This window comes from Lampetra fluviatilis, chromosome 17 (assembly GCF_964198595.1).
Source record: "Lampetra fluviatilis chromosome 17, kcLamFluv1.1, whole genome shotgun sequence".
In the NCBI taxonomy this organism is placed as follows: domain Eukaryota; kingdom Metazoa; phylum Chordata; class Hyperoartia; order Petromyzontiformes; family Petromyzontidae; genus Lampetra; species Lampetra fluviatilis.
In genome coordinates, this window is record NC_136291.1 from 1629639 (window position 1) to 1645049 (window position 15411).

Consider the following 15411-nt stretch of genomic DNA (forward strand, 5'->3'; position numbering starts at 1 on the left):
GACTCGGGTCGAGTTCCTCGGGCACGGGCGGCACCCCAGGGGCATTTCGCTCGCAGCCTCCATCAGAATCAGAGGCTCACAATGTTTACTTACACTGGAGGAATCCGATGAGCTATAAAGCTCTTTGTTTCCTTAATATATGTCGCCACCCGCCACGACCGCCGCAACGGCGCTCTCCTCTATCGAGAGGTTCGTAGTGGAAATCAGCTAACCTCGTCGTGAGTGAGAGACACACAGATAGGGACAGAAAGAGACAGGGAGAGAAAGACACACAGAGAGACAGAGAGAGACAGAGAGATACAGGGAGCCAGACAGAGAGATACAAAGAGAGAGACAGAAAGACAGAAAGACAGAGAGACAGAGAAGGAGAGAGACAGAGAGAGAGACACACACGCGGTGAGAGAGAGCTAGAAAGACAGAAAAGACATAGAGAAAGACAGAGAGAGACAGGAAGACAGAAAGACATAGAGACAGAGACAGAGCGAGAGGCAGAGAGAGAGAGACAGCCGTGGGACGAACACAAACAATCTGCGGGATTGGCAAATTCTCTTCTCATTTCACTGCTCTGTGTTTATTTATTCGTTCTCATTTAACGTTGGAGTGGAGTGAAGGGGCGGCTGGTGGTGGCGGATCCGATGGTGAGATTGATAGACGGTGGTGGATAGTTTAATAGTATAATAGTATAATCTCAGTCAATAGTGCTGTTGGCTGCTGGCCGCTTGATGGTTCTTACGGTGGTGGGGCGGGGGGGGGGATGTGGCCTCAGGAGCATATGTTGTTCACGTTTTGTTTAAGTTACAAAAATGTCATCTGTTTATTCTCCGTTCACCCAACAATCTTCACGGCGTCTCACTGCTCGCTTTACAGGAGGGGTGCCGTGACAGTGCGGAATGTTTAGCCGATTTCGCGATTCAGCAGAGACCCGGGAGAAAACCCCACGGCGGTCACGACACGTGCGAGGGGATACCACTCCGAGGCTCATCCGCTTACACGGAGGGGATGAAAGAAACGCACTTGCTGTACCTACCTCTCCAGTCACCACACGTGCTGGTGGCAGTGGTTCAGGAGATGTTGGGGGGGGGGGGGGGTCGAGGCTAATGTACATGCGACTTTCCAGGGCAATGAACCTTCTTACTGAACTTACTAAACTTAATTCTTCTTTTTCATTTTACAGGTAAAGCCCACTGAGCAATGTAGCTCATTTTCAGAAGCGGCCCGGCTACCACAAATGATAGCTCAACGACGTGGCAGCTGGTCCTCGTGTGGAAATGTAAAGCAGCCAAATGCTCTGAGCGCGCGATGTCGATTTTTAAATGTGGAGGGAAACACCGGAGGAACCTGAGAAAAATTCACTCGGCCACGGGGAGAGAGAGAGAGACATACACACTCCAAATGTACAGCAGGCGTCAGGATCGGGTTTGAACCCACGGCCTCCTGTATACCAGGCGAGTAGTTAACATCTCTCAGATGGCCAGTCAGAGGCGTGTCGCTTCGGATGCGTAGTGAAGCCTCTCATCGTCTCATCGGTTCTGTTTCTGCTGCTGTCCACACCGATGGGCGAGCACCCTCATTCTCGATGAACACAACTCTCCTCTAAGAGGGGCTCGGTCAGCGAGTCATTGGAAGTCCAGAACTCTCTCGATCTCTTGTTCAGCTGCTGAGTTTACGCAGCGGAGAGCCTCGGACGCTTGCTCGGGACCACCGCGACTCGCATCCCAGAGCCTGCCTCGCCAGGTCACTGACTGAGAGCAGCTTGGACAATCCTCGTGTAAGACCACAGAGGGTCAAGGAGCCTGTGCACGGGTTGCGTCTCATTGGACGGGGGTTCTGGGTTGCCTCGCGCGGCGTCACGCCCCGTGTTGCCGCTGTCGTGGCTGGAGCGATGTTGCCTGCAACCCTGTTGGGATGCCTCCGTTAACATCTTAGGATGGAACGAAAAAAAATCCGTAAGATGTTAACGATGAGCGTTTGTTATGATTTAACACGTAGGCTTTCGCGATCAATACTATCCAGACTAAAGGTTTATTTTATTTTATTTTGGGGTTAGATCGCGTTAATAAACCTGTGACGTCACCAGTATTCTTCACAATTCTGGCTAATGGCCTGATGAAGCTGGTTGTTATGATCACCAGTGGATACGTCGTACTCGAATTGAAAACGTTGTGGCGGTGTTTAACGACACATTTATATTTACGCGATCTAACCCCCCCCCAAAAAACCCTTTAGTATGTTTAGTCATTATTATATAAGTATCGGAGGAAACTGTGGGCAACACGATCACCGTACAGATGGGAACAGACGGAGATGAGTCCAGGTTGCTGTACCACCATCATGGCGAGCCCAGGGCGCTTAACCGATGTAGCAGACACCGGCCTTTCGATGAAATGACGTTTCGGGCAATTGCCCTTCTATGAAGAAGAAGAAGAAGAAGGGCCATCATCTAAAACGTCGCCGATTGTTATCGATTTATTTTCAGGCCACACACGCACGTGATGCTGTCGTTGGCATGGAGCGTGTCGACTTTTCTTTCTCTCGTTGATTGCCGCTGCGCAGCGAATTCATCTCCACCGACCCGCAACTGCCGCGGTTCGAGTTGAGAACTCCCCCCACCCATCCCAGCAGTGGTGAGACGCAAGGGCCGTTTAAGAAGTGTCTCTTGGAAGCGGGTGGAACGCTTGAGAATGTCATCTTCTGCCACTCGTTATTGGTCACGCACTCATCCCTCTCGAGTCTCTCCTCTCTCTATCTCTGGGTCTCGTGTTTCCTCCGGCCATTTCCCTTCTCTCCAATCACTGCTCTCATTATGCTTGCGAGGCCGCCAGTCGACTTTATAGCCACATGCGTGCGCCTGTTCAGAGACAAGTGCGCGCATTATTATCCAAAACTCGAACGCTGGAAAGATCGCGTAATTGCCAGCATTGCGTGCGCGTGTGTGTGTCGCGTGTGTGTGTGTAGATTGTGTGTAGTGGGGTGTGGGAGCGGTGGCGCAGTCGTTAGCGCGCTGCGTGCTGTGCTGACCACTGCGAGCACGAGTTCGACTCCCGCTCACAGCAGCCGCCAACATCGATGACGAATACCACGACTGCTGCTGGGTGTGTCTCCCTTAGGTCGACTCACCCTTAAATGAGTATCCGATGCGGTGTGTACTGTATTACACGTCAGCATTTGGCGAGACAAAGGCGGCCGAGCTGTCGTGGTTCTGGCCACCCCTCGCCCCCGCCCTTCACCCCCCCCCGCCACCCCTTGTATTCCCTTACCGGCCTTCATCGGGTTGCTGGCACCCTTAACACAGCACTTGCCCCGACGGTCTGTTAAAGGCTATAGGGGTATCTTTGTGCAGAGGAGGGGGTCCCTCTTCCTCCCCGCCACCGCTTGCCGCCGCCCCTGCTGCAGACTTGCTCGAGGGTAGTTCTACAGGCTCCTGTTCCGCGTCCGTTCGCGGCGACGGCTGCGTCTGGCTGAAAGGCGTGCATTGTGTGGCCTGGGTGAAAATTCACTTAGCTGTGACAATGCCCGCTGCATCTGTTTCGAATTTTAGTCTCTCGCTCACTCGCGCTCTCTCTCTCGCTCTCTCTCAAACAAACAAAAATCCGCTTTAAATTGCCCCCGTCCATCTGCATCCCAGATCATGTTATAAGCAGCGCATCTCCTCGGGGGGAGAATAAACTTGGTTGTGGGGCTGGGGTTGTGTGTGGGGGGGGTAAGGCGAGTTGGGTGGGGGGGTAGTGGGGGGGTAAGGGAAGGGGGGTTGGGGTGTGGATGTTATCAGATTTATGTTCCATCAGGAATTCGTCTTATTGCCCTCCCAGTGTGAGCGCATGAGGGTGGGGCTGAATGGGCCACTGGTTCCTATGTACATTTATATATACGGTACTGTATATCGAACCGGTCTTGGGCCTCCCATAGGTCGACTCAGCCTCTAATTAGTACTCGGTGTACTGTTGTGTAAACATCGCCACGAGGGAGACAAAGGTGGCCGAGCGTGGTGCTGGCCACCCCCCCCCCCGTGTGCCGTGCCTGATACTCGCTAACAGCACTTGCCACTACCGTCTGTTAAGGCTGTACGGGGGATCTTTGTCTTTTTTGTGTGATTTGTGTCGTGGTGAGCGGTGGTGCAGTGGTTCGTGCACCGTTTCGCGAAACCCGGCGTCCCAAGTTCGATTCCCGCTCACGGCCAACGTCGGTAACGAATAGCTGAAACCCGGTCTTGGGCCTCCCCTGGATTGACTCAGCCTTAAATTAATCCCCGGTTCATCGGGCCCGACTTTAACCCGATTGGAAATGTGCGAGGAGCTCGCAGATGCCTTGAACGGTCCGGGAACAGTCCCATCGGTGAGCTCCGCTGGCAGGCGAGGCTGCGCTGGCAGGGACATGGAGCGCGCATGCCCTAGCGGCCCTGCTGTTTGGCCCAATGCTTGTGGCGAGCGGTGGCGCGGTGATTCGCGGTCACACGGGGCCATACCACGGGGCCATACCGCGAACCGCCAACACGTCCGTGGTCCCGAGTTCGATCCCCGCTCACGGCTGGCATCAGTTTCTGGAGTATTCGAGCCTATCCAGGGCCTTCCCCTTAGCTCTGCCTGCTCAGCGCACAACACGTTTGTCATATTAGCGCGCATCGCCTCTCGAGTGGCTTTACCAACATTTGCCAAAACGCATTTGCCGGGCTCAAATTTAATTCCCCTTCGTCGCCAACTACCAAACACACCCGGCCGTGCACGAGCACCGAGGTGTCGCCTCCCACTGCCGTGTCGATCCTCTCTGACAAAGGTCCCCTCCCCCCCTCCCCCAACTCGAGCATGGGAGCACCTACGAAGGCCGGTGCGGCACACGAGGGGGGGGGGGGTGACGCCGTTGCCCCCCCCCGTGCTGATGATGTTTACACAATGCACCACGTGTTCATTTAAAGGCTGAGTTGACCTGGGGGGGTATAGGGAGGGGGAGTGTTGCCATAACCACCACGCCCGCCCGGCCGCCTTTGTCTCCCCACGCCGCACCGGATACCCGTGTAAGGCTGAGATAATAATCATCGATCACTGCTTATTGGTGGCCGTGAGCGGGGATCGAGCTCGGTGTTGGGTGGCGCAGCGCGCTCACCACTACGCTACCGCTCCCCAGAGAGACCGGCAGAGAGAGAGAGGCGCGCACACACACGCGGTCATACGCACACGCACGCACACACACACACACGGGCACACACGCACACACACGCACACACACACGCACACACACACACGCACACACACGCACACACACACACGGGCACACACGCACACACACGCACACACACGCACACACACGCACACACACACACGGGCACACACGCACACACACACACACGCGCGCACACACACACGCACACACGTGCGCACACGCACACACACGCACACACACACGCACACACACACACACGGTCACACACACACACACGCACACACACACACACGCGCGCACACGCACACACACGCACACACACACGCACACACACACACACGGTCACACACACACGCACACACACGCGCACACACACACGCGCGCACACACACACACTCACACACACACACGGTCACACGCACACGCACACACACACGCGCGCACTGTCTACATTAACCGTAGACTGGCTCTCTTCCCAGAGTCGAGATAACACGGTTAGAGGCTCGTGTCGAGCGTATGATGATGATGATGGTGGGGGTGGGGTGGGGGTGGGGTGGGGGGTGGGGGGTGATGGGGGGGGAGGGTTACCAGCCCCAGGATATGTCGGAAGAATTAGCCCGGACGAATGTGCATAATGGGTGTTCACGTTATTATCTAATGAACTCATAGCTCCGGGTTGAGCTGTGGCGCAGTGGTTAGCGCAGCGCGCAGTGACCGCCCCTGTAACTTTGAGTTCGATTCTCGGCCACGGGGCTAACATCATCAGTGGCGACTTCTCTCTCTTCTCGGGCTGGAAATGTCTCTTGTCTTCATCTCTCCTCTCCGCATCTATTAATCTCGTGTCTCCATCTCTCTCACCTCACCGGGAGTTCATGCAAGGGGACCGGGGGGGAATGTGGTATGTGACCATACTTCACCACGCTGGTCCCCACCCCCCCCCCATAATCCTCTTCCCCCAGCCAGCCCCTCCCCCTCACCCCCACCCCGCCCTTGCGCTACCCTCCCCCCACCCCCCGTGTTGAAGATATATTGCCTAATTATGAGCACGAGATTTTAATTAGACAAATATATAAAATGAGCGCCATGGTTACGCCTCAATTACGCAGAATGAAGCACAGTCGGGGTCGTAGCATTGTTGATGTGTTTGTTGTTGATGTGTCTGTTGTTGTTGTGTTCGTTGTTGTGCCTGTTGTTGTGCCTGTTGTTGTTATGTTCGTTGTTGTGTTCGTTGTTGTGCCTGTTGTTGTGCCTGTTGTTGATGTGTCTGTTGTTGTTGTGTTCGTTGTTGTTGACGTGACCAACACGCCACCATCGCAATGCGATGACAGCCGTTTAAGACGCTCTGCCCGAAACGTCGACAATTACATTGTTTAATCTGGCCACTTCGGATCGATTCCGGCTCTGATGACTTACTCACTCACCTACCTACTCACTCACCTACACACTCACTCACTCGCTCACCTTCCCACTCACTCACCTACCTACTCACTCACCTACACATTCACTCACCTACCTACTTACTCACCTACCCACTCACTCACCTACCCACTCACTCACCTACCCACTCACTCACTCACCTACCTACTCACTCACCTACCCACTCACTCACCTACCTACTCACTCACCTACCTACTCACTCACCTACCCACTCACTCACCTACCCACTCACTCACTCACCTACCTACTCACTCACCTACACACTCACTCACTCGCTCACCTACCCACTCACTCACCTACCCACTCACTCACCTACCCACTCACTCACTCACCTACCTACTCACTCACCTACACACTCACTCACTCGCTCACCTACCCACTCACTCACCTACCTACTCACTCACCTACACACTCACTCACCTACCTACTTACTCACCTACCCACTCACTCACCTACCCACTCACTCACCTACCCACTCACTCACTCACCTACCTATTCACTCACCTACCCACCCACTCACCTACCTACTCACTCACCTACCTACTCACTCACCTACCTACTCACTCACCAACCCACTCACTCACCCATTCACTCGCTCACTCACCCACTGCATCAACAATTCGCTCACCCATTCATTCATCCATTCACTAACTCACCCCCTCACTCACTCATGCATTCCCCCATTCACTCATCCATTCACTAACTCACCCCCTCACTCACTCATGCATTCACCCATTCACTCACCCACTCACTAACTCACCCCCTCACTCACTCATGCATTTACCCGTTCACTCACTAACTCAGTCAATCGCGTTCTCCTCTCTCATCCCCACCCCCTCCCGTCTCTCTCCACGTGTCAGTCATGAAGTCGGTGAGCGCCGGCGTCGGGGTGAGCCACGTGATGCCTGAGTCGTCCCCGCCGCTGGGCGCGCAGCTCCTGAGTGAGCGGTACCGGAATCATCACCACGTGCGACCTCACTTCGGTTTGACCTATGACCCCCCCCCACCATCACCCTCTACACCTCCACCCACACCCCCCGTCACCGCAACGCCTCTCCCCCCACGTTCCTGCATCGATCATCGATCATAAATATCATCCATATGATGCATGCCTGTCACTCACTCATCCATATGGTCACTCGCCCACCACCACCCCCACACATTCGCCCCCAAACATCCACCCCCCGCCACCCCTACCCACTCACCCACTCACGCATCCACCCATCCACACACTCACCCACTCACTCACTGATCAACTTACTCAGCCATTAATTCGCTAGCTCACTCACTAGCTCACCAACTCAGCCACTAGTTCACTAACTCACCTATGACCCCAATCACTCACCCATTCACTCACTCACTCATCCACCCATCTGCACACTCACTCATCCACTCACTCATTGATCAACTCACTCACCCATACATTCACCAGCTCGCTCACTCACTCACTAGCTCGCCATCTCACTCATCAGCTCAATCACACACCCACTCACTCGCTCACGCACTCACTCACTCATCCACCCATCCGCACACACACTCACTCATCCGCTCACTCACTGATCAACTCACTCACCCATCCACTTGCTAGCTCACTCACTCACTCACCAACTGACTCATGTGCTCAATCACTCTCAATCACTCACCCACCTGCTAACTCACCCACTCACTCATCCATCCATCCATACGCTCGCTCAGCCACTGAACAAGCCACGAGTCACGGCGATGTCACGCCGCGAACAGATGTCCGGGGCCTGCGGGATTTGCCCACCGAGGCTACACGAGGTACGAGTTGATGTTAATTGGAAACGTGCGCTACAGAAGCCAAGAGGCTCCCTCTGCAAATCACGTGACCTTGTCGCCCCCCACCGCCCCCCCAATTGGAGTCTCAAGTCGGTCTCTGACAGGTGTGAGAGGCACAGGTCAATGATAATAATAATAAAGCAAATCATGTAGCCATGAAAACCTCGCTGAGTCTGAGGATTCGTTGCGAGGAGGGTCCTGCCGCATCGGGATGTCTGGCCAATTCTGCTCACGCCCTAGCACACACAAAGACGAAGATTCCCCCTATAGCCTTAACAGACTGTCGGGGCAAGTGCTGTTAGCGAGTAGCACCTATAAAGGGGAGCACGATGGACGGCCTTCTTAGGTGCTACTTGCTAACAGTCTGATAGGGCTATGGGGGGGGGAGGGGGGCTAGATACGATGGCCAACTCTCGCGAAGGATGTCTCTAGGGGGATCTTTAACGCCCGCTATGATGCGGCAGATGGCGATTAGTAGTATTATTATTGTTATCATCATCATCACGCTTAGAACACACCGCTGTAATATTAACCAGGGTGGCCGGGCAGGAGTTCAAACCGCGAACCTCTGGAGCAAGGCGGCGAAAACCGCTAAAGTTGGGCCATGCGACGTCACGAGGGGGAAAGGGGGGATCAACGTTCTCTACGTAAGTAAATGAAAAAACATGTAACCGCGTGCACTTAATGAATGACATTAACAGTCGATTCGTTAATTTTGTCGCGACACGTCGAGTTCCCTGTCCGTGCGCGGTGCGTGGGCTGAGCGTGGTGAGCGACGTCAGCGGTGGGGTGAGGAGCTCTGTGGCTCAGCGGGTGAGGGGGTCTCTGGCTCAGTGGGTGAGGGGGTCTCTAGCTCAGTGGGTGAGGGGGTCTGTGGCTCAGTGGGTGAGGAGCTCTGTTTACACAATGCACCAGGTGTTAATTTGAGGCTGAGTCGACCTAGGGGAGGCCCAGGATCGATTCAGATAATTGACCCGGTTCACAGTGCAGCTCGCTAGCCACTACATTACTGCTCTGCACACACACACACTGTTATACACACTCACTGACACTCATACACACACTCACACTCTCATACACACACACACTCGGATAGACACACAATCTCATACACAAAAACAAAGATCCCCCGTATAGCCACAACATACTTTTGGGACAAGTGCTGTTAGCGGGCACAGCACACAAGCCGAGTGGGTGGCCAGCACCACTCCTGCCCACACCATCACCACCGCGACAACCACAATCACGACAACCACCATCTCGTAAATCACCACCATGACAACCACCACGACGATGATTGGGAGATGTGACGGCTGACGCTGGGCTTGTGCACGTGCAGGCGAGGGTCTGCGTGGAGGAGAGTCGCGGATGGAGGAGAAGGAGGCCCCCAGGTCGTGGCTGGAAGTTCGGGGCAGCCTCGCCAAACGCGACGGCGTCGGCGGGCCGGGTGGCGCCAGCCACGCCGGCTCCATCATGGCCGGAAAGCTCTCCCTGGGAATGCTCCCGCTGGCGCTGCACTTCGAGGACAGTCAGATGAGATCCTTGCACCACCACCACCAGCAGCAGCAACAACAACAGCAGCAGCAGCAACATCACCATCATCATCAGCAGCAGCAGCATCAACATCACCAGCTCGGCGGCGGCATCGTCGGAGGCGGCGCTGGCGGAGACGCGAGGGCAGAATCGGCGCTGGCCGCCGAAGACCCGAAGAAGGCCCGGAAATACCCGTGCCGGATCTGCGGCAAGCGGTTCCGCTTCAACAGCGTGCTGTCGCTGCACATGCGCACGCACACGGGCGAGAAGCCCTTCAAGTGCCCCTACTGCGACCACCGCGCAGCGCAGAAGGGCAACCTCAAGATCCACATGCGCACGCACACGCGGGCGGGCGCCGCCGACGCGGCCGCCGGCCCTCCCGCCACCGGCGGGGCCGGCGGAGCCGGCGGAGCCAGCGGAGCCGGCGTCGTTGCTGGCGCTCGTGGCGGCGGCGCCGGCCCGCCGGGCGGGTCGTCTCTCCCGCGCAAGGTGGAGGGCGGCGATGGCAGCCGCCTGCTCATGGAGCTGGAGGAGAGGGCGGTGCTCAGGGACCTGCAGCTCAGGGGCGGCGCCGGCGCTCCCTCCGGCGCCGCGGGCGACGCGGAGCGAGCGCCGGGCGAGGCCGCCGCGGCCGAGCGGGGGGAGGAAGGCACCGCCGCCGCCGCGCCCGCGGGCCACCGCTGCTCCTTCTGCAAGGGCAAGTTCCGGAAGCGCGCCGAGCTGGAGCGCCACATCGGCATCCTGCACAAGCCCTACCGCTGCTCGCTCTGCCAGTTCGCGGCCGCCCGCCAGGACGAGCTGGCGCGCCACGTGGACGGCGCCCACGGCGCCGGCGCGGAAACCACCACGGCGCCGGCTTCGGCCGTTCCAGGTTCGGCCGGGACGGCGAGCGCGCCGGCGGCAGCGGCGACCGTGGCGCCGGCCGCGCCGGCCGCGCCGGCGAGCGGCGCCGGCGTTACCGCGGCGGCGGCGGCGGCGGCGAGCGAGGTGCGCTGCGAGGAGTGCGGCCAGACGTTTGCGCAGGTTTGGTTCCTCAAGGCGCACATGCGCAAGCACAAGGGCTCGCTGGACCACGCCTGCACCGTGTGCGGGCGCCGCTTCAAGGAGCCCTGGTTCCTCAAGAACCACATGAAGGTGCACACCAACAACGCCAGCAAGCTCGCCAAGATCATCGGCGCTTCTGCTTCCGCCGCCAACTCCTCGGCCGCCAAGGGCTGCTCGCCGCTCGCGGTTGCCGTTCGCCGGCAGCGACCGGCGGCGACGCCGTCGTCGACGCCGGACGGTCCGCCGGCCGCGACCGACGACGCGGCACGGGACGACGCGACGGCGCGGGGGCAGGCGTCGCCCTACGAGACGTGCGCCACCTGCGGCTTCCTCTTCCCGGACCGCGCCAGCCTGGCGCGCCACCGCAAGCTGCACGCGCGTTCCGACGAGATGACGGCGATGGCGACAGCGGTGGAGCGCGTCCGCCAGGAGGAGGAGGACGACGAGGAGGAGGAGCGGCGGCGGCAGCAGCAGCTGCCGGCGCTGCAAGCGGAGCACGCGGCCAAGAGGTCGTTCTTGGGGAGCCTGGAGCTGGCACCACCGGCGGCGAGCGACGGAGCCGTGCGGCGCGAGGCGGCGACGTGCACCCGCCCCGTCGAGTTGGAGCCCGCCGAGAGCTACCAGGCGTGGCGGCCGTACGTGCGGGGCGTCGCGGCGGAGACGCGCTTCCACGAGAACGTGCCGGACGGCGACGTTGGCGGCGGCGGCGGCGCAGGAGGAGGGGGGCAGCCAGACTGCGGGGACGTGGACGGCAGGGCGAGGAAGAGGGAGCGCGACTCGGACGAGAGCCCGCGGCCCAAACGGCGCGGCTCGCGGGCCGGGTCAGAGGGCGAGGACTGCCCGGCCAGCGCGGGCGCCGGCGGCGACGGCGGCGGAGGCGCCGTTGGGAGGACCGGCGGCGGAGGATTCGGAATCGGCTTCAGATCCCCCGAGTGGCACGAGGCTCGCCGCGGAGACCGCTGGCGAAACTCCCGATGCCACGAGCCGCTCGGCGCTCGCTCCCGGCCGACGCGACACCAAAACCAGCGGCGCCGCCAGCACCAGCAGCAGCACCAGCAGCGCAGTGGAAGCGACTGCGGGAGCTTCGGGGAGAGTGGGGGGAGCTGCAGCCCCGTGGGGGGGGGCGAGGAGGAGGAGGAGGGGGCGGCGGGCCAAGGCACGAGCAGCGACGCCGACTCCGTCTACGCCAGCGGCACCAGCAGCCCTGCGCCGGCGGACTCCCCGCGACGCGCCGAGTGCCGAGCCGCGGCCGCCACGGAGGAGGAGGAGGAGGAGGGGGAGCACCACGCCGAGTCTCCGTCGCCCACGTCAGGTGAGGAGGTGGACTTTCACGGCTGCGAGGAACTCCACTGAGCCGGAGGTGCCCCGCGGAATCGACGCTGGGCGAATGAAGAGTCGGGCGTCACATCTTGTTTTATATTCAGAGAGCACGCCTTAGCTCAAGGGGCTCTCTATAAGAGAGTTTAATTATAAATACATAAATAATGAAAAGGGTGATTTGTATGGCAAGGGCGGTGCAAGGGCCCAGGAATGAGTGACCCTAACAGAGGGCACGTGTGGGTCACAAGAGGGTGATAGGGGAGGGACGGGACAGAGTGGAGGGGCGAGGGGAGCGAAAAAGAAGAGAATGGACAATGGAGAAGAGGTGGTCAGGCATTAAGAGAGGGACAGAAGGAGGTTATGGAGGGGGGCTGCCTTCATGTACAAGGTTAGTGTTGAGTCTATGGGCCGTGTTGAGTCTGTGGGCAGTGTTGAGTCTATGGGTAGTGTTGAGTCTATGGGCAGTGTTGAGTCTATGGGTAGTGTTGAGTCTATGGGCAGTGTTGAGTCTATGGTGCAGTGTTGAGTCTATGGTACAGTGTTGAGTCTATGGGCAGTTTTGAGTCTATGGGCAGTGTTAAGTATATGGGCAGTGTTGAGTCTATGGACAGTGTTGAGTCTATGGGCAGTGTTGAGTCTATTGGCATTGTTGAGTCTATGGGCAGTGTTGAGTCTATGGTGCAGTGTTGAGTCTATGGGCAGTGTTGAGTCTACGGGCAGTGTTGAGTCTACGGGCAGTGTTGAGTCTATGGGCAGTGTTGAGTCTATGGTGCAGTGTTGAGTCTACGGGCAGTGTTGAGTCTACGGGCAGTGTTGAGTCTATGGGCAGTGTTGAGTCTATGGGCAGTGTTGAGTCTATGGGCAGTGTTGAGTCTATGGTGCAGTGTTGAGTCTATGGGCAGTGTTGAGTCTATGGTGCAGTGTTGAGTCTATGGTGCAGTGTTGAGTCTATGGGCAGTGTTGAGTCTATGGTGCAGTGTTGAGTCTTTGGGCAGTGTTGAGTCTATGGTGCAGTGTTGAGTCTATGGTGCAGTGTTGAGTCTATGGGCAGTGTTGAGTCTATGGTGCAGTGTTGAGTCTTTGGGCAGTGTTGAGTCTATGGGCAGTGTTGAGTCTATGGGCAGTGGTGAGACTATGGTACAGTGTTGAGTCTATGTGCAGTGTTGAGTCTATGGGCAGTATTGAGTCTATGGTGCAGTGTTGAGTTTATGGGCAGTGTTGAGTCTATGCCTTGAGAACAACATTGGCGGGCCAGCTCCAACATTGGGGGGCCAGCTTGAGAACAACATTGGGGGGGCACACTCGCTGATGAGTCTCCACGAGTCTCGTAGAGTGGCTCTCACCCGGCTACATAAATATGAAGCTTTGAGTAATGGGGTGAGGTGTGAGTTGGATGTGGAGGTGCGGTGGTGATGTGTGGGTGAGCATGGTGGGGTGAGGAGGCGGGGTGAGGAGGCGGGGTGAGCATGTGGGGTGATCTGGTGGTGGATTATTATCGCATGGAGTGACCACGGGATCTTTGTTTCTGTGTGTGCGTGTGTCCTTGTGGGGAGCGGTGGCGCAGCAGTTAGCGCGCTGCGCTACGAACCCGGTGACCCAAGTTGGATTCCCACCCACGCCCACCACTAACACCAGTGACGAATATCGGAACCGGCCTTGGGCTTCCCCTAGGTCGACTCAGGGTGAAATAATTACCTGGTGTGCTGTCTAACCATCACCACAGCGGAAAACAACGGCGGTCAGTCGTGGTGCTGGCCATCCACCCCTTCGTGTGCACAGTGCCGGCCTTCATAGGTGCTACTGGCCAACAGCACTTGCCCCCACCAGATGGTTACACGCTTTCAGGGGCATCTTTGTCTTTGCGTGTGCTCTTACATTTCCAAGAAACGCGGTGTTTTTGTTTTAAGATTGGGGAATAATTGCGTATTTATGTAACTTCTTTCTAAGATTACTGGAATGTTTCCCCTGAGTTGAGTCGACTTCCGTGACGCGCTAGCGCTCGCTGTACGCGTGTAGCGATGGCAGCAATCCGGACACGTGGAGGCTTAAACGAAAGTAGCAAAATAGTGAAACGATGATGACTCGTAGAATATTCCGCGCGTTAAAATAAATATAATTTTTTTTACAATTTCACGTGGGCAAGTAAGAGACACGCAGATGTCAAGGGGAGGAAATTAAATAATAACAGCCGCGTAGTCGTCAGTTCCCAGGGTCATCGCACGTAAATCATATATCCACTGCTGGATGAATGCCTCTGCCAACCTCCTACCACACCCACACTCTGGGAAATCAGGTGCCGTGGCTTGATGGGATGAACGCAGAGACTGCCGTAGATGAAGAATCTGAATTTGTATTCATACTGGAGGAATCGGATGAGCTATGAAGCTCTTTGTCACAGCTGTCCAGTAGGGGCGGGTAAGAATGCTTCAACAAGAAACGATGCAAATGTAATAATCCTTCAGGAGACGGCTTCGGAATCGGTCCTTTTATTTCCACTCCACAATACACTTTGCTCACTCACTCTCCGTTGCTGGCAGACAACGGAGAGAGGACAGACCACGCACTAAGTCCCCACCGCGCACGTGGCAACCCCAGCCCCCGTCCGCGCATGACCCTGCTCTTGTCAGTTTCAGTCTGCCCCCGATCGTTCTCCTCCACTCGCTCTTAATACCTTCGTCACGTGGTTCCCCCAGCCAATCGTTCATGGACAGCTTCGACCATTCTCGATGGTTCCCTGTCAATCCCGGGACCACGCCCCTCATCCGGCTCCCCATTAGCTGGGGCCCCGAATGGCTAGGCCAATCACTCCTGATGACCTGTCGTGATGACGCATGGGCCATGGTCCCTATCTCAACCCTTATTGGCTACAAGCAGGACCGGCAAGCCAATCCCCACGTGAACCCTCTATGGCTGTTATCACACAAACACACGATAGTAGTGCAAAGTATAAGAAAGGTAAAGAAATCCCTTCAAAATATTAAAACGAAACGAAACTATCTTTATTCATCCAGGCAAGGCCCCGTGAGCTATGTGGCTCTTTTTCAGGCCACAAATGTCAGCTCAACGAAGTGGCTTATCGCGTGGACGTTGATAGCGGCCAAATGCTCGAGATGCTCGTTGATT

The 15411-nt window shown here is 57.1% G+C and overlaps 1 protein-coding gene across 1 annotated transcript in view; it reads left to right on the top strand.

Moving 5' to 3' along the window:
- LOC144936968 (uncharacterized) overlaps nt 1-15411 on the top strand; it is a 111696-nt gene that overhangs the window by 68203 nt on the left and 28082 nt on the right. The window contains exons 4-7 of the mRNA XM_078864225.1: nt 7452-7574; nt 9731-10748; nt 10848-12061; nt 12095-12280. Coding sequence (XP_078720351.1) covers nt 7454-7574; nt 9731-10748; nt 10848-12061; nt 12095-12280 — 2539 coding nt within the window. The 5' untranslated portion in view covers nt 7452-7453. The remainder of the gene's footprint in view (nt 1-7451; nt 7575-9730; nt 10749-10847; nt 12062-12094; nt 12281-15411) is intronic.